The 19,625-nt window shown below is 40.0% G+C and overlaps 1 protein-coding gene across 1 annotated transcript in view; it reads left to right on the top strand.

Moving 5' to 3' along the window:
• Positions 1–1,810: 1,810 nt before the first annotated feature.
• clstn2a (calsyntenin 2a) overlaps positions 1,811–19,625 on the top strand; it is a 147,370-nt gene continuing 129,555 nt past the window's right edge. Inside the window, 1 exon segment of the mRNA XM_039601681.1 lies at positions 1,811–2,000. Coding sequence (XP_039457615.1) covers positions 1,928–2,000 — 73 coding nt within the window. The 5' untranslated portion in view covers positions 1,811–1,927.

Genomic DNA, 19,625 nt, shown 5'->3' with positions numbered 1-19,625 from the left:
ACCTTTCATTCTATTGTTGTAAACTGCTTGTCAGATGAAAGGGGAGAGCACTGTACAACACTAACTGACTGTCTGTAGAGCAACCTGCAACTGATTACAAAAATGGCCACAAATCCCTTTTCCAATAACTCTGCTTTGCAGCGGAGGGATGGGAATAACTTTAAAAGAATGTAAGCTTTCAAAGAAGTGACATGGCATTTAGCGAGCCATTGTTATCTATCACTATAAAAATAGAGCAAGCCCTTTCCTGTGGGGACAACTGCACCAGTTTCATATAGGGAGCAGTGTGTGTCAGTTAAAACCAACAAAGGAGGGTTTCAGATGTGTTCATGTTCACACAAATGGATGGAAGTTATCACTGATCTTATATTTATTGCTGTTGAGGTAAAAATTAAGTTATCACAGTGAGAATCCAGTCCCCTAATGAATGAAACAACTGTTTTCTTTCAGTTACATGAATAATCTAGCAGTGATAAACTGTTGATAAACTGTTGAATGCCATGACTGCTCATAAACAGGAAAAAAGAGGACCAAATTGATCCAAACCTACTTTGTGTGAAACATTAAGATTAAAATGAGTATTTGTCAATAACACAAGAAGCAGTCTTTTAGTGATGCCACAGTGATTTTCTCCCTTTCCCTATACTAAATAATTGCTGACCTGATGGCTTGACCGCAATTAGAAAGACAGCCTGCACACCATCTTCCCCCTTGTCACTGCTCCGCTGTGACTTAGCTCCCATTAGCCATGGAAACAGCCAGTCGGGAGCATGTGCGTGTAAGTAATTGCATGTGCATGTAAATGTGGCCCTCCTTGGACTTGTATGTGTGTGTTTTCTGTCTTTGTTATCCTCTTAACTCTCCTGAGGTCTGCCCTTCTCTCTCTTGCTCCCTCTAATCCCCAGAACACACACCCACACCCAGCAGAAGAGGAAGCAGGAATATGTGTGTGTGTGTGTGTGGGGGGGGGGGGGGGTAATTGAAGAGCATGTGGTCCTTGCAGAAAACCAGTGATTCTGCCACAGGGTGGAAAGTCAAAGACTCAAATCTGTGAGGGGGAGTATAGCTGTGCTCTTCAGAGGCTCTTGTTAGGAGAATACAGTTGGAAAAACATCTCACTGTGGCAGCTGCTTCATTTGATTATAGCTCTAAGAAAATGCACTTTACTTCTTAATTAACGTACATTTCCCAGATGTAGCATATCTAAGATAACTGAGATGATTAAGGGAGGGTAACTGCTAATGACCTCACTCAAAGATGCTCGTGGTTGCTCACTAATCTAAACACTTAAATGGTCAGCAGCAAGGTGTGGCAACTGACACTCCAGTGATCAAACATGATGTTACATTTACATTGCATTAGTCACTGGCAGATTGCTCCAGGGGTTTCATTATCAATCCTTACTCCATCTTGACACTAAAATACTAACACGTTGACACTCTTCTCAGACAGATCCTCCCTGCATCCCCCCTTCACATCTCCTGCTCCTTCTCTCTGAGAAACATTTTTTGTCAAGTTTGCCAAATGAAAGCCAAACTGGGTTTTTTTTCCAACATAAAAGCGTGCAATTTGTCAAAATTTTTGCAAATCTATTTTTAGGTCCGTGCAATAAAGGAAATGTTGTCGAAAAAGATTTTCTACTCCATGGAATTACAGTGCTGTTGTAGTATTTGAAATGCTTCAATCTTTACAGTCGGTTGCTTTCTTTTATTTTGAAAAGCAACCCCCGGAAGTGTTGGTGCGTGGACGCTATTTAAACGCCAGCCTCTCTCTCCCTCTTTGCTTACATTAACACTGACTGTCTCTCGACCTGCCGACTATCTGTCGCGCGGCCGGCCAGCTGAGAACATCCACGCGCTCGGGAGGTGAGCGAGGATATTTGGAAGAGGACAGGACGCAGAGACATCTCCTTCACGGCTCGACAAACATGCACACACTCGGGGTCCCATTTCTGCTGTTTTGGCTTATCTGGGGCCACTCCTGCGCGCTCGGTGGAAAAGGTAGGAACAAAAAAAAAAAAAAAAAATAGAAAGGGTGAAAAAAAACTTGGCTTCGAAAATCTTTGCACCCTTTTTTGCGTTTGAGTTGCACAAGTTTGCAATGAGAGCGACAGCCGTCCGTCCAAGAACTTCGCAGTCAGGTTTAGCTGTCTTGAAGTTCGGCTGAATTTAAATTATTTTTTCTTATGAATTATTGGCCAGTGGTTAGCTGAGGTTTCCTGTCTTGGCTGTCAGTTACTGTGGCAGGTGTTCAGTTAATTGGAAGTTACCAGCGTTGAGTAATTTAAAAGACAAATGTGTTTATATGAAACCACAACGTTAACATCAGGGGGTCACTTATGATAATTTTAATTTATGGCTAATGGATTTGCCTAATCGTTTAATTTTAACTCTTCAAATGTGTGTTTTTGTACAACCAAAGCCTTAAAATACATTACAATTTTTCATTTTAAAAGAACATTTAATCTAAAAAATGTTGAATATTGTGTTGTATCAGACATGACTTCAGTTACATTTTACAGGTGTTTGCATGCTGTTGAACTGGTCTTCACATGACCTCTCTGTTCTCAACAACTGTACTTGGCCTGGATGCCTTTGAAATGCAGGACAAACATGACATTTATGGCAGTTATGTTGTTGGTCATGATTGGTTGGTTGGCCAGTGATCTGAAGATGATTTCTGTCTACAATTATCGATCAGTGCTCAGGGAGGGCAGCCATGGTTGGGATGCTGTATTCCATCACGTCTTCACCCTGTGATACTCACATCTTTCTCCAGCTCTCTTTCTCCGGCTCTCTCTCTCTCTCTCTCTCTCTCTCTCTCACACACACACACACACACACACACACACACACACACACACACACAGCTCTGGCTGTTGTTGCCTATGAAGGGCAGCATTGGTTTACAGTTGTATTAATTGGGTCTCTGGAGTGAGAGCGCTGGGCTGACTGGCTGTCTGCGCTCAACCAAACATTATCATTATTTTTCTTGTTTATAAAAGACCTCCATATGGCCTGGAGCCAGAGGGAAAGCTAACTAGGTTTAGATTAAGTTGAGAGAATTGGCTGTTTAGTGTAGAGACTTCAAAGACTCATTAAGTTTTCAAAGGTGAGTATAAAATGTGTGAACTCGGCTTTGATTGCTACGTATATAGTAAATCCAGAGTCAATGGTGACTATGCAGTGCATGCTTGGGTCGTAGCTCTCTTTTCTTTTTCTCATGCTTTAACACCATAATTTCACAGATGCACGTGAGGAAAAAAAGGAAAAGGTTTGACAGGAGAAGTTGTTGTCACACAATCTTGAACCTTTGGGAAGTGAAGTGTCAGTGGTTCATATCACTTATCATGCACACTTCTGCCAACAAATCTTCAATGCAAAGTAGACAATGGAACAGACACTCATGCAAGCAAGAATCTATAATCAGTAAATTTTATCTTAGGGAATGTCCACACAAATCCATCTTAATATCAACCCGTGTTGCTACATTATATGGACAAAAGCTCTTAATCTTTGAATTCAGGTGTTTTTAGTCCCTTTGCTGCAGGTGTGAAAAATCACCTGCATCAAATTTCTCATCAAATTGTGAAAGAATGGGTTGTCCTAAAGAGCTCATTAAGTTTGATAAGAGTAATAAGATCCCAATGTTGCAACAAGTAAGTTTGTGATATCTCTTCCCTCTAGATATTCCACAAGCAGCTGTTCGTGGTATTATTGCAAAGTGGAAGTGTTTAGGAACCACAGAAACTCAGCAATGAAATGGCAGACAATGGAAAGTTACAGTGCGAGATCATCGAGTCATCAGAGTCTGTAAAAGTCGCCAACGCTCTGCTGACTCAATAACTACAGAGTTATAAACATCCTCTGGCATTAATAGCAGCACAAAAACTGTGTGCCGGGAGCTTCGCGGCATCGGTTTCCATGGGAGCTCCTGGAGGGGCAACGTGTAGGTGGCCCAGTGTTTTTGTGTACATAGTGTAAGTTTATGCCTGGTGGAAGTTTTGAAAATGATGATGACACAACACAAAGAAAACACTCCAGGATTTGGTTTTAGCTGGGATTTGCAGAAACTAAGAGATTTTGAAAGATGAAGCAAATATCTGTATTTTATTATTTTTGTCTGGGTACTTTTTTCCACACTGCCATATTTTTTCTGGCAGTGGATAATACTCCCCATACAGCTTTAATATGTCATGATATTTTCTTTCCAAGCACAGAAAATCTGTCCTCTACATATACTTTCAACACGTTCTAGCTCATCATCTGACTTTGGTCTCAGTAAAGACGCCATGATGTACATGAAAGAAAATGCATTTATATTAAAAAAAAAAAAGCTATTCAAGTGTAGAACCAGAAAGTAGTATATCATCCTTTGGCTAGCTAATAAAGGTATAGCATACCTTGGTTTTATTGTGCACTGCTCTATACCGCTCTTTGGCTGACTCATCTGTATCATTAGACCTTCTAGCAAAATATTCCCATTTTTCTCTTTTAAGAGTCCCACATTCCCACCGGGGCTTGCCATTTTTCTCTGTTCAGTTTCTCGCCTGCTCCACTCGCTGTTATCATAAGTTATAGCGGCACATGTTTGGTATTACAATATGAACGCCAATAGAGCATCTTTGACAATCACAGTAATATTGCCCGACCTTAATGCAGTGCACAGTGACTGAAGGCCAAATATTGTCTACTGAACATTTAATGCAACAGCTGAAATGCCTGTAAAAGTGGTCTCTAAATGTCAATGCGATGTCCTAACATTTGACAAGGCGTTGTATTGTGAAGTACCATTTTGAAGAAGAATAGATCAAGGCCTGAGAGTGCTGGTTGGATGTTTGCTTGTTGTTTAAACAGACAAAGAGCGATTTTTCTTTTACATTCTTGTGCGTCTGTGCAGCTTCTTTGTATTTACAAGCTTTACAAGCTCAGCAGAACACATTATATACATGAAACAAAGGCTTTCTGCTGAATACCTTTACATAAGAAGTCGGGGAAAATAGACCAGAGCAGATGAGCGCCAAGAGAATCTGAAGGGTGCTGGGAGAGAGAGAGAGAGAGAGAAAGGCAGGAAGAAATTGAAAACAAGACCAGATTTATGGGTGTCTTTTCAACAGAGCCATCCAGCTGCATTATCCCCGCCGGAACATAAATCGTGAAAGCGATGTGGAACGCAGAAGCATAACTCAGGTTTTCCTCTTCTGTGCAACGACAGGTGAAACAATGTCTAGCGGGAAGTGCTCTGCCCATCCTGTCGCTCTTTTCCTCTTTACTGTCATTCATGCCCGTTCTATTCCCTTTAATTCCCTCTGCTTCTTCCCGGTTGTGTTTTCTCTGCCAGTCTCTCTCTCTTTCTTCCTTTGACTCTGTATCACTCTTCGCTGTTCTGCTCCGTTGAGCTGATGCGATTCAGAGGGCAAATGTCACAGAGAGAGAGAAGTGTTTCGTCATTCTCCTTCTCGCTTCTTTTTTCCATGCTTGAGCAGCCTTCGTTATGATTTCCAGAGGTAGCGCTGCTCCCTCGCTCTTTCTCTCTCCCTCTTTCTCTCTCTCTCTCTTTCATAGCCAGGATTCAATTCCAAAGGTTTATGGGCTTAAGTGAGATGTATAAATGAAGAGGCAGTCTTCTTTCTGTCTTACTTTGCCTTTTCTCATTTGGCGTGTGTCTGATTCTCACTCTATCCCGGCTACCTCTATTACTGGCCACCTCCTCGGTCCCATTTATATTTGCTCTCTTTCCTGTAGCTTGCACAGATTTGACTTCTGCTCTTTTATTTTCCCCTCAACTTTCCCCTCTCTGCTTCGCTATCATGTTTTCTAAATGAGAAGGTACAATATGTTTACTGTGCGCAGTAACGGTTAGGTATTGACTTAAAAATGTCCTGAGCACCAACGTGTGAAGGAATGCTCGGTCTGACTCCTGCAGAGAGTATATGCAAATGAGGGTAGATATGCAAATAATGTCCTAATTTGGGTGTTAATTACTCAGCACAGCTAATTATAATATGTCTGATGAGGCGTAAGGTGGAGGAGAGGAGTGAAATGGAGGGGCTGCCATTGGATGATGTATGCGTGGTGATAACAGTGTGTGTGTTTGCGGTGTGTTTGTCCGGGTGTGAGGGGAGAGAAGTGCTGGTGTTTAGCACTGTGTGTATGCCAGTATTACACCAGCTGGTCCAATGGCCCCGGTGGGGCTTTCTGGTCAACACGGCTCAATATGTGGAGGATAAACATTGCATGCAGTGCTGACTTCTGAAAGACAACCTCCTGCACTCTTCCCCTGTTATTTCACTAATGAAGTGACACACATTCACACACCTAGACACTCCTGTGCTTTAAAAAGTACAGGAAGTAAACACTTGATTTTTTTATTTACACACAGTAATTAGCAGCCACTGAGCTGGTGCTATAGAGGAGACTCAGCGTGAAAGATGAAAGAGGAACAATAATGTGCAGATAGATTTTCTACTGTAACAATAATCCATTTTTATTTTTCCTTCATTATCCTCTAAGCATATGTTAGAAATAAGAAATATGAGGCTTTATGACACATATAATCAACTTGGACCTCACATTTCACAAAATTGGCTTCATTTGTTTGTCGGCCTCAGTAAAGGCACCAGTTTTAGTAATTTGGACTTAATTACATCAAGCACCAAAGGCATTTTCGTTTTTCAAATGGTCAGAAAAATAACAATAAAATCCAAATTTATGTCAAATAAGGTAACACGATCATTTCCTTCGATGTGCCCACATTGATCGTTTTCACTGTTTACTGTTAATCCTCCGTACCCCCAGAAAAACTCAGATATAAAGATGAAATCAATAACAAATTAAACGTTTTTTAAAATACTTGAATTTTCTGATTCTGATTCCAAACACAGGGGAAGTTCATGCTTAAAAGACTCAAGCTGCTTCTTCAAAAATAGCACAATGTGTGTACCTCAAGTCAGATGGTCATAAATCTTTTGGACATTAGCGCGGTGAACCAGAATGAAAGCTGCGAGCAGCAGTTATGAATCCTGTGACACTTTAGGTTCGTTCTGTTTGTGCTCATGTGTCACGTCTGCGTGGCAGTTTTCTTTGAAACAGTCCTTGCCAGCAGAGTAACACCAAAGTGATCATCTCGGCTGATTGTGACAGTGATTGTGTTTGTGTTTATATTCCAGCCAGAGTGTAGGATTATAAATCCTTGACTGTTTTTGTTCATAACTAAATAAATGGATGCATTTGTAATTTAGCAATTTATTTCCTCAAGTGCAATTGTTTAACTCTGTAACTCTGTTGCTTTGATGGCTTATTTGTTCGTATTGACCTTTCAGGAAAAAATGGAAAACGTGGCTAAGTATTTGCAGAAAGAGTAAACAAAGTTTGAGTTCAAGTAAGCTGTGTTTTTAGTGCTTAGACAGCCATGCAAAACTAGCAGTGTTGAAATGGCTTGTCCTCAGTTAACATTTAAATAGAGCAATGTTGAACAGCGGCTTACAACTTGAACTGAAACGCCGTGCCTTTGCTGTGTCCCACGAGCCGGTGTCAGTAAAGCGTTATCAATTGTCTCTATGTACACAGGCCTAGCAATCCCTTATTAAACAATAGACTGTGGTCTATTGTGACTCATGATAAAGCCTGAAGTTATGAAGACATGCACCACTGCGCGCTGTTTTAATTATTATTCCAATACAAACCTATTAGCCTGCAGTGTGTTTGCACACCTAATAAAATGTGTTAGCATTGTGGTGTGTGTTCAGTTCCAACCAAATATAATATAAACCCCCTACACACACACACATACATGGAGAAACACACACATGCACACCCACTCTCAAACACAAAGCTCTTTTCATGTTACCCCGAACTCGACTGAGTCATCTCCTTCATCTCTCTTTCAAGTTGTCTTGTGTGGGTCTCTTGTACAGTCAGTCCAAAGCATCGCTATATGCTTTGAAATGGCTTTATGTTTGATTTTTTTATTGCTTCTGATTCCCTCTTGTAGAGACCGTGAAAGATCCTTGTATTTTCCTTCGTGAGTTATGACTGTGGGATACGGGTGAGGTGGGCTCAAAGTGAGACTGCACAGTTCAACATCATAGGTGCTCTGGGAAGCCATGCCAAGGGAAATTCTTTTAGGTTTTCTAATACTTTGTGTACGAGGCAGCTGAATGTGTGACTGAAAAACAAATCACTTTGAAAACAAAGAATACCTTGAGAAAAACCACAACTCTGTGTGTGTGCGAGAGAGAAGGAGAGACAAGAAAGAGCGAGAGAGAGAGTTTGTGGGCTTTTGCTCACACCTTTAGTCGGCATGCGCGCACAGATGCATGCACCAGGTGTACCTGGAGCTACAATTGCTACTCAATAAAAAGGGATCACAGCAGGGGAGGGGAAATGAAAGCACGTCGCTGAAAAGAAAGGTTTAATTTTCATGAGTCATCAGTCACAAGAGCTATCTGTTTCTCTTTATCGGTCTTCCTTTTTTTATGACTATCTTTCCACCAACCCACCTGTCTCTATCTGTGTCATTGATTTTGCCACATATTCTCCTACTAGCAGCACATTATGAGTGAGTTTTGTGTGTGTGTGTGTGTGTGTGTGTCATTACAAATATCCCAACTTCAGATCACTTTCAAATTCCATTTTCTCTTTCCTTTGTAAAGCTGCCAGTCTGGGGCCTCACCTCACTACAGAGAGGTTGTTTTCGCCTCTGTCACTGCCTTTCTTGTCTCCTCTTTTGTCCTCTTCCATTTCTTCTCCACATCCCCCTTGCTTGCCTTGTCTTCCACTGCCATTATAAATCATTTAGATGGTTTAGTTATAAAATGTAACTGTGTTTTGAGGTGACATTGCTGTGTTCAAATTTGTGTGTTCGTGCATCACTTTTGCACAGTGTGTCTCTTTGTGTGTGTGTGTGTGTGTGTGTGCGTGTGTATAATAGATTGTTTATGCAGAATCCCTTTATAGCAACTTGCTATTTACCAAGAGCTCTGCCTGAGACGCCGACAAATTTTGATGTGCTTCTTGAATTTTTTGCTTGGATTTGTAAGGTTTGACCTCACTGTGTAAAGTGTCCTGAAATAGCTTGTGATTTTGCAGTGCTTAGATAAACTCAAATAGACTGCGATGTTAAAGTTGCATGAAACAAAATGAACATTTCTCTTACAGGCACATCAAAAGTAGATTCGTTTTGTTACTTGAGAGTATATGTTCTCTTGTATAACAACCGAGTTTGCAGTTTTCCCACTTTAATTTTCTCCCGTAAAACAATAACCTCTTTGATGAAATATCAAAGGATTTCTTCTTTTCATTGATTAAAGTCTTGTTGGGCACAAAATTTTACTTAGCTGCCTAATAACACACTCAAGTTTCAAAGTCATATAAAGAAAAATAACCACAGCAGTAAACATCAAGGGCCATTTTTATATTATTGAACAGAGATAGGTGCTCTTTAATGCAATTGCCTCTCAAATTTACACTTCAAAGAGTTGAGGACCCAAACCCGGGTCAAAGAAGACCAAGTAAACGTTCAAACCCTTTAATTTAAGGCTTAGAGTGCTACACAAATAGGCTGTCCATGAGGTAAACAACAGAGAAATATCAATGTTTTAAAAATGAATTCTGTACAATTATTCATCTAATGTTGAATAATAATGTTTTTATTACTTTGCTGCTCTGTGATTAGCCAAATTGCCAATGGTTTCTGGGTGTGTGCATAACTATATCAGTTGCTGCTAGTAGATTTGAAACTGAGAGGTTACGGTTTCTGTTTAACTTGATGAAGATGCAGTTTAATTGAACACCATGTGTTTGTTTTAAAGCACAGTTGTCTAATAATGTACAGGTTGGACACACTCACTCTTATGAATGATTAAGTGTGATCAAGCTTTTGACTGTATTTATGATAAAAGTGTAACTTGGACAGAAACAAGATTCCTGATTACCTGAAAATGTTGCTTTGATCTTGTTGATTAATGCAACATCAAAAGTCCAGTGTCTGTAAAAAGAAGGTGTGCTGAAAGGTTAGAGGAACAGTCGTGATTCAGCTGAAGCTGTAGTTGTGTTGACACAGTAGTTGTGTTTGGTTTAAAGCAGTAAAGCCGACAAAGCTCAAAGCTAGACCCTTTCTAAATCGTAGCCACGTTAATGAAATATTGTGTGAAAGAGCAGCACTGCCTTCAGTTTTGGTTGATGCTCTTAGAGGGGAATAAATTCAGCATTTATATTATTTACTAAGGTTAGAGTCATTATGCATATCTTTATCTAACACCTCTGTTGTCTCTGTAATGGAAGAATTCATGGCTAAACTGGTATTGCGTTCTATTTGATTTAACAAGTTAATAAAAGTTAATAAGGCTGACTGGGACTCTTCCGTGTGGAGTTTGCATGTTCTCCCTGTGCCTGTGTGGTTTCTCTACGGGTACTCCGGCTTCTTCCCACAGTCCAAAGACATGCCTGTTAGGTTAATTTGTGTTTCTAAATTGGTTGTCGGTGTGAATGTGAGCGCAAATAGTTGTGTGTGTGTGTGTGTGTGTGTCTGGACAAACCCGGTAAATTAATGTACTAAGACACACCAGCAGGAATGTGCCATCCGGCAGTATTCATTATTGTCACATAGTGGAGGTAGGTGGACTGCAGCTTAGACATCATCTCTTTAGTATGATCATTCCTATTACAGGGAACAGGTGGTGTTTGTTCCATTGTTTATGTTTCTGAGGCATTGAAAAGCCCACTTTGTAATGCAGTGTTTGTGTATTATAGATATATGTATGTACTTGCATTATGGTGACTTGGCAAGTTCAAGGAGGCACACAGTGCAAACACACACAGATACACACAGAAAATGCACTGCCAGTTATAACAGTGAGGAGGTGCAAGTGAACACATAAAAGTTTTACAGGTTGAATCGAAGTAAACAGAGCTGTCTTTTATTGTGTTTACTGTATTTGCTGATCGACTCTGGAAACCTGGTCACAGGAAACTCTCCGTGTGCCGGAGGACAAAAAGACTGCACAGAGGAGAGTTGGGGCTGTGTCTTGTTTTAGGTGCATGCTTTTGCTCCAACCAAATGAACACTTATTGGGGTTTGACAAACAAAAAATGGCACCTGGTGTTGGCACCTGGACACACAAATGAATGATTCTGATTCTGCTAATAGGTTCGAAACTATTTATCCACTAATGTTGGTTTTGGTTAATCAGAAGCACAAATATTTTGGTTTTTGACAATTCCTAGTTACTGTTTAACAAGAACATACATAATTATATAATTACCTAATTTCATCACTCACTTAATGGTATGACGTTTCCTCTATTAATACACATAAAAGATAAAGTGTGGGCATAGGGTTTATTAGGCTGTTCTGATTTGTTCATTCTGCTGTTGGTTCACTATCAAGCTCTCCTAACTCTTACATTCAAACAGAAACTCCCTCTCAGTGGAATAAGCAGAATTTTGACACTCACCACGGTTGTGTCAGCACAGCAGCATTTCTCATCAAGTTTTAATTTTTACGTACTCTGTTACATTAGCATTTTCTGCTGTCATTTTATTCTTGGTTCACAGCTTTTGCCATTACAACTCTCTTCTCTGTCAGCAAAAAAATCCTATTTTTCCCTGCAGAATCAGCATTGTGTTTGCACACTCTGATAACGGTGCTTTATGTGTGTGTGTGTGTGTTTTTCCAACTTTTTAAAAGTCATCATTTTGAGTTAATTTACAAAATGAAACAATAATTTTATTGTAAGAGGGTGTTATTTGCAGTTCACACATAGTAAGGCCTTTGTGTATGTGAGGCCTTTGAGTATGTGCTGTTAATTTGTTTTGATTGAAACGCAGTGAGGTGCCGGTGTGCTGTGTTGGACGAAAGCATGTTCTGACAAACTTTTTGTTATAATTTTGTTATTTATAATCTTCCTCCTTTAGAGTTTAGTGCTTTCTGTAATATTGGTAAAGCTACTTAGTGAAGCTTAGGTTGTTGCAACAATTTACACTCACGGGCTACTTTGTGAGGTATACCTGTTTAACTGCTTGTTAATGCAGATATTTAGTCAGCTAATCACATGGCAGCAACTCAGCGCAATTAGGCATGTTCATATGTACAAGATGACCTGCTGAAGTTCACACTGACCATCACAATTACGAAGAAAGGTGATTTAAGCGAAATTGAACATGGTACAGTTGTTGGTGCCAGATGGGCTGTCTGAATATTTCAGAAACTGCTGATCTACTGGGATTTTTCCACGCAATCATCTCTAGGGTTTACAGAGAATAGAATAAAAAAGAGAAAATATCCTGGGTGAAAATGCCTTGTCAAATGGCCAGACCACTTTGAGATGACAGGAAGGTAACTGAACCTTAAAGTAGATGGGACAGAGTAGCGGAAGATCACACAGGGTGCCATTCAGTCAGCTAAGAAGAGGTAAAGAGTCTTGATTTCTGCTTTGACATTTTGATGATAGGGTTAGAGTCTGACAATGAACTCACTGTACTCAAATGGTTACCACAGTCACCACATCTCAGCCCAGTAGAGCACATTTGGGTGTAGATTTGCATCCCATCCTGGATGCACAGCTGTCAAATCTACAGACATGCTATCATGTCAATATAGACCAAAAACTGTGAGGAATATATCTAACATCTTTTTGAATCTATGCCATGAAGAATTAAGACAGTTCTGTAGGCAAAAGTAGGCCCAACCTTGTACTACCAAGGTCTACCTTGGTAAACATCCAGTCAGTGTATAAGTACTATTTATACCATTTTCTGCTTCCCGCCTCAATTAGTGAATTCTTCTGATAAAATTACAGGGCGTATGTTTAGATTTATTTTATGTTTTCATGAAACAACAAAATAAATCTTTCTTTAGGTTAAAAAAAATACTTTTCTGCAGTCAAACTGAAGAAATGACTGTCTTGCAAAGAAAAAAGCCAGGCAAGAATTCCTAATGAAAGTAAAGAATGTCTTCTATAGTCTACCTGTCATAATTAACTCACGAGTGAACTGGCAGTAAAATGCCAAAGCTTTGTGTGTGTTTCTCACCCCCACACAGTATCTCTGTAGCACTTTCCCTCTGCAATTATAGTCAGTTTTCTTTGCAAGCAGACAATAACTATATTGTATTGAGTTGAAAAAACACCAGCACCATACTGGCATGTCATAGTGTGAAAAATAGCTGAGAACAAGGAAATTCTTGAACCCGTTGACCTTTTTACTGTGGCATCATACTAGGGCTGTTCGATATAACGATATATATCGGATGACGATATAAAAACGTCTATCGTTTCATTTTAGGCTATCGTTTGTTTCGTGGTGTCGCAAAATAAACTGTTTACGGCAATATTTTTTCATTATTTTGATGGTCACTGTAGTGGCTATATTAATTTCCTAAAGTTCTCTCTTTCTCTTATATTTAATATAACCACACTACAGACGGACAAGCGCTTGTTTTTATGCGTTGTCGTTAGCAACAACGACGGTAAAACCACCGCATGTCTGCTTGTTTATTTTCCACATAAACCTTTCACAATAAAGCTCAAGATCCTGTTGAGACTTTTCAAAATAAACTGAATCACGTGAAAGATGCAGAGTATTTACGGATGAGAAGCAAAAAAGAGCCGTCAGGTGCTAAAAAATAAACCTTAGACTCAAACGTTAGAACAGGCTTTTCCTCGCAGCACGCTGTGTAATAAATACTCACAAAGAAAACAGCGGCCATTACAACCTATGTCTAAAACACTGGACTCCAGGTACGCGACGCCCAGCTGGAAACACTTCACGCAAGTCGAGCTGCCCGAGATTCACAGAATTTACAGAAAATGTTACATTTTTGTGATTTATATCGTTATCGGACGATAGATGTCTTAATATTGGGATATGAGATTTTGGTCATATCGCACAGCCCTACATCATACTCTAAACATGTGTGCGATGCCACATACTCATATTTAGAGTATGTGGCACCTTTTTGAGGTTGGGGAAGCCTGCAGTTAGCTGAGACTGAAGAAGTAACTCAGATGAGTGACGAAACATTTTTTCCACTGAAAACACAATGTCCAGATGAACAGAATAAACTTTTTAGGATTTCCTTAACTGGATGATTGAGCATGTATCAAGACATACTCTAGATAATAAACTTGAGACTTAATCACTGACTTTCCTCTAAACTCAGGAGCAAGCTTTTCTCCTACCCAATATTGGTTGAGAAAATGAAACTCTTCAGCTAATAAAAACTTTACAGCAACACTTTAATTTTACAATTTATTGCAACATGTTGAAATATGTTGCACATTTAGTAAGCAGTAGGTTGACTGTGAGCACATTTCCATGATCAGTGTTCCAATTGTAAGTCTGTTATATTGTTTTCAGCATCATTTTCCAAGCATGAAGTTGCTGCAGTTTCGAACCTGTAATAACACTTCATTACATGTGACCAAAATAGACATTTAGAGACAGACTGGGGATTCTCTAAAGCAAATCAGGAGGTAGTTGAGGGGGATCAGAAGGTCACCGATGGAAAAAACAGAAGTAAGGTGTGTGAAAGTGAGGGCACTGACCACAGTGCATTCATTTGGGATTCTCTTCGCCCCTCTTCTCCTCTTTATGGCCACTCAACAGTTATACTTTATCCAAATTGCCTGGTCAAAAATTGGTTTTAAGATGCCATCAATAGTGTAAATGCAGCAATGCTTACAAGCTAGGCCTGTAAACGCTATTTGCCTTAATTGGACTTGAAAATGTTATTTTTCCTTGTGCTTCATACTTTACCCTGAGACTGTCTTCTGTTTAAAAAAACTCAACAGGTTGTTTGTGCAAGACCCTCATTACAGCCTCCAGGTGCATACATTTTAAAACTAAGCAACTGGAACAGGTTTGTTTCCATGTTTTTTTTTTACCTAAACCATAATCTTTTCATAACCAAGTATCTTTAGTGAATAAATTTAACAATCGGTGATTAAATTTAAAAATAGTCCTCCGAGAGACTTGAACCAAAGTCTGCTGGATGAAAGTCACGTATGTCGTCCCTTTTAGACTTTTCTGAAAAGTAGTCATACTGGTAGCGCCAAAGATGAAACATCATGCAATATTAAAGATCTATGGTGTTTACTTCTCAAGGTGATGTTTGCCTCTCCAGCATCATTTCTTTATTTAGACAGCAGCCTAGAGGAGCAGTGTGAAAGGTGGAACACTAGTAATTGCTTGGAAAGTCTTGACAGAAATTCACAGACTTGGATTTACCAGCTCTTACAGACCTTGTTTACTAGTATCATTATATTCAGACTCTTATTTTAGTCCCGTGCTGTTTTTTTTCTGTCTTTGAGAAATGAGGTCAATTTTGTAGCTATGCTATGATTTAAAAAAAAAAAGGGGAGGAGGTGATGCTACCCTCTTCGTTATTGCAGAATATGTAATTCATCCCTGTTGTCAGATATTGATTTTTGGAGAAAAGTGATGATAAACAATGTTTTCTTTCCCACCCTGATCCCTGTGGTAGATTAAAACAAACTGCTGAGAGTAATATGACTTGGCTTAGTATTAAATTCTGAAAATGCCCTCCATGGTCTTCTGACTTATGACACTATGAAAGTGTAATACTCCAAATATATCGAAATCCCTCCTGAATCAACCTCACTACCCACATACTTTATGCTGAGGGGTGATGAAAACAAATGCCATGAAAAAAGTATTGGAGACTAAATAAAATTCCACATAAATATGGCTTTCCCGGCTTAGAATTACAGTTCAGATTGCCACTGGAAAGCAAAGTATTGAACTGTATATTATTAGAAGACGTCCAAAGGAGAACAAATAATGTTTAACATTCTTTGTCATTGCTCGCTGACATTTGCCGTATAGTCCTTTCAGTCCTCAGTCAATCCACATGTACAGCAGACTTGCTGAAATTGTCAAATACCAACAGACAAACTATCATTAAACTGTCCAAAGCTTGCACAAGTCACCTCAACTGTCCTTCTGTGTATTGAACCTCCAGGCTTCCTTTCTTTCTTTGGTGTCTGCCCCCTGTGTTTTGAAAGAAGAAATGAAAGACAGCGATGCGTCAGAAAATACCAAAGAGCAGGAAAAGAATCAGACCAACAAAGACGAGGAGGCCTAAAAACGAGACAGTGCGGGAGAAGATACAGAAGGCAAGGACAGATGAAAGGCGAGAATTTAGGAGAGAGGCAGAGATAAGCAAAGGAATGAAAAAAAAAACGCGAGAATCATGACAGAAAGAGAAGGAAGATAAAGGGGGGAAAGGCTGCATGGTGTGGCCATGTTTGCCATTGCCACTCATTGTTTGGCAGCGTGAGCAGTCTGTGGTTGGTACCAGGCCCCAGAGCGATTCATCATGATTATGTGCTGGTAGGCAGGTAATGTCACAGCAGGCAGGGCCAGGCACACCCGAGGTGGAGGCTGCCGCTATTTCTGAGCATCTGTCTTTTCCAGCCAGGATCTAGTTTGTCGCATCAGCCTGTGTTGTGTTTCTGCCGTGCCCCCTGGATGCCTTTTCTCTCTCTCTTTCACTTTCTGTTTTCTTTAATTCTCTTTGACTCTCACACACATCTGCTTCGTGGGTTGTTATAGTTGTTCTACAGGACCACATAGCAGATGTGCATGTGTTGCTTTTAGATTAACAAATGGACAGAATGTTTTGAGCTACTCTGTGCTGATGTTTTTGGATTTTTCCCCCCTCCCTAATCCTGTCTGGAGGAAGTAATTTAAACATACTTTTAAATGTTAGATTCTGTCTGCACCTGTTTGGCACTCACCTCCCCTCGTTTCATTCTCCCCTCCCTCTCTCTGCGTCTCGCTCTTTTTCGGTGACTTTCTATCTTGAAACTTCTTGTATCGCTAAATTCTTCTGTGGCATTTGAAGTAATTTGAATTCCCAGCCTTGAAGATTTGCATCTCTTTTATGTTTCAGTCTTTACTTATCCCAGTCAGCCACCTTTTGCTTCTTCTAAAAACAGCCAGGCATGCAGGGATGAACAGTAATGCTTGTTTGTTTAAGTGTTGGCAGTTTCGGGTATAATCCAGCTGGTGGTGGTGTCTAAGCTTGTGAAAGAAGTGCCACGTGCTTGTAACTTTTGTGTGTGTGTGTGTGCGCTTGCAGTTTTTCATGTTCATCACACAGTTGTGGGTGTTACTGGAGCAGTAAGACAAACACACTCTCTCATGCATAAACACAGTCTATGTTATGTATTCTTCTTGGCTTCCTGTACACCAAGTCTCTAATGCATTGTGTGGTGGTGGGGAAGTCTGAATGATTAATGGTCGAGTCTGTGGTGTGTCTGCCGAGGCTGCGACTAAAACCAGTGTCATTCTCACTTGCTGCTGTCACTCCATGAATATTGTATAGGTTAGGTCTTGCTTGTCTCAAAAATAAGTCCATACCTGTTCGTCTACCACCAGTTGGACATGTTTTAATTTGACTCTTTAGGCAGTTGAGCCTTCGCTAAGACAGGAAATTGCTTTAATAATAGTTTTGAAATATGGAAGAGAAGTAAAAAAAAATCACTATAATATGGACTGGAGCACTAAAAATACAGTGTAAGGATATTTTTAATAAAAATGGTATTAAAGTCAAGGGAGTCAGCACCTTATTTGTTGACATTTTGTGTGAAGGAAAAACTTAGACATGGACAACATGTTCTTGCACAGCACGGTAAGTTAAGTTATCATTGGTAATGTTTGGTACAGATTTTTTTTAGCCTTCATTATCGTCTGTTTAAAGTGCACCTGGCTAATCAATGCGGAGTGCAAACCAGTTATTGTTTGATCCATATCTGACATCTGCCCTCTTCAGTTTTTGACTTTGCAACTCCCCTCAGCGACATAGCCACAAAAGTCATTATGAAACACTATGTAAAAGTCTTCTTTACAAGTATATGTATAGTGCATAGGTGTCCTTCACTGTAAGTTACCTATTAATATGCTGCAGTACTTTATTCAGTATTGACTCATGAATTATTTCTGAAAATGGATTTGGCGTCGAAAACAAGAAGGCTTAAAATGTATAGTGCATAGGTGTCCTTCACTGTAAGTTACCTATTAATATGCTGCAGTACTTTATTCAGTATTGACTCATGAATTATTTCTGAAAATGGATTTGGTGTCGAAAACAAGAAGGCTTAAAATAAGAGATGGAAATTACCACTTCATGTTGACTATGTGTGTTAAACCACTTGTCCAACTGGGGAGGTACTGTCAAAGTCATCATCTACTATAATCACTTAGTTGACAGTTTACATTACTGAAAAGTATTAGAGTGTCAGTGTGCTGCTATGTGCCTCCAGGTGCTCTGGAATATGATTACCTGTCTGTAGAGTTGCTCTGTCAGCAAAATCTTGGAGGAGCTCAAACTGCAAGGCAGAACATCATTTAATTTTTTTGGTCTTCCTTGGTCTCTTGTGTTCTGGGGGCCTCTGGATGTCCTCACATCTCCCGCTTGGACAGCTTTTTAGCAGAATGTTTATATACTGTGCACTTCTCTCTTTGAAGTAGCAATACATGGTGAAAGTCAGTGTTGTTTTGATTTTTTTTAGATGTTTGTGTCTGTATTTTTCTTTGTCTGTGTCTATGACTTGGGTGAACCCACCTCTCTGGGACATCTCAGGTCCTCCAAGGTTTGGAGGCCCATCTCCCCACCACTTCCCCGTTCCCACCCTGGCAGACGCCCTCAGACATCGGTGCGTGATAATACTGGCTTCTCAAATGTTGATATTTTTTCCTTGTCTCTGGACAGCTAAACACATAAACAGAAAAATTAAGGCTCTGTGATAATGACGACTTAGATTCTATACTTAATAACCATAATCAGCACCTTTGAACCAGCCCTGCGCTGCCTTGGTGCCTACACTGCTCTTCATTTGGCTCTTTCTACATTATTTTGTCAAATGTATGTAAGTCAACTAAAACCATTGTCTACAAAGTAACTGAAAGACAAGGCTTTCTGTTGAAAGCAATCATAAATAACATAGCACTTCCTAATTCACTAACTTTACACCATTACATGCTATCCTCCTGGTCATTTTCTTCACTCTTCAGCTCCTTCAAAACAAACTCTCTTCACTGGTTAGTACATTTCCATCTCTGTCCTGAATCATCCTAACCTGCTGCACATCCTTTTCTATTCACTATAAGCCTTTTCCTTTGCCACTTTGTCTTCTTTCCTCCATCTGAGGATGCACTTAACACCTTCTTGGTGGTATCGCTCAGGACTTCAGCTGTCATTAGGTAACACTTCCCTACCACCCAGAACCTGTCTAAACTCCTCCCTGAAGTCTGTGAGACATTCTTCCTTCTTCAACTTCCACACTTTAGCCCTAGCCTCTACCTCCACTTGCTTCCTTTTCATGATTTCCATATTCTCCCCAGACACCACTTTACAGTCCTGTATTGCTTTCAGATTGCACGTTCTGCACAAGATGTAGTCCACCTGTGTGCATCTTCCTCCAATCTTATATGTCACCCTATGTTCCTCTGCTTTAAGGATATGCTCATCATGGCAATTCCCATCCTTTTTGCAAAATCCACCAACATCTGTCCTCTTACACCTGTGTTGGCCAACAGCACAAGAGACGGTATTTGTGAGACATTCTGGAAAACTTAGGCACTAAAAAAAGTAACATAATG

This window comes from Oreochromis aureus, linkage group 18, assembly GCF_013358895.1.
Source record: "Oreochromis aureus strain Israel breed Guangdong linkage group 18, ZZ_aureus, whole genome shotgun sequence".
NCBI classification, from domain to species: domain Eukaryota; kingdom Metazoa; phylum Chordata; class Actinopteri; order Cichliformes; family Cichlidae; genus Oreochromis; species Oreochromis aureus.
Note: the sequence above shows the minus strand (reverse complement) of the source record. Positions and strands in the feature narration are given on the sequence as shown.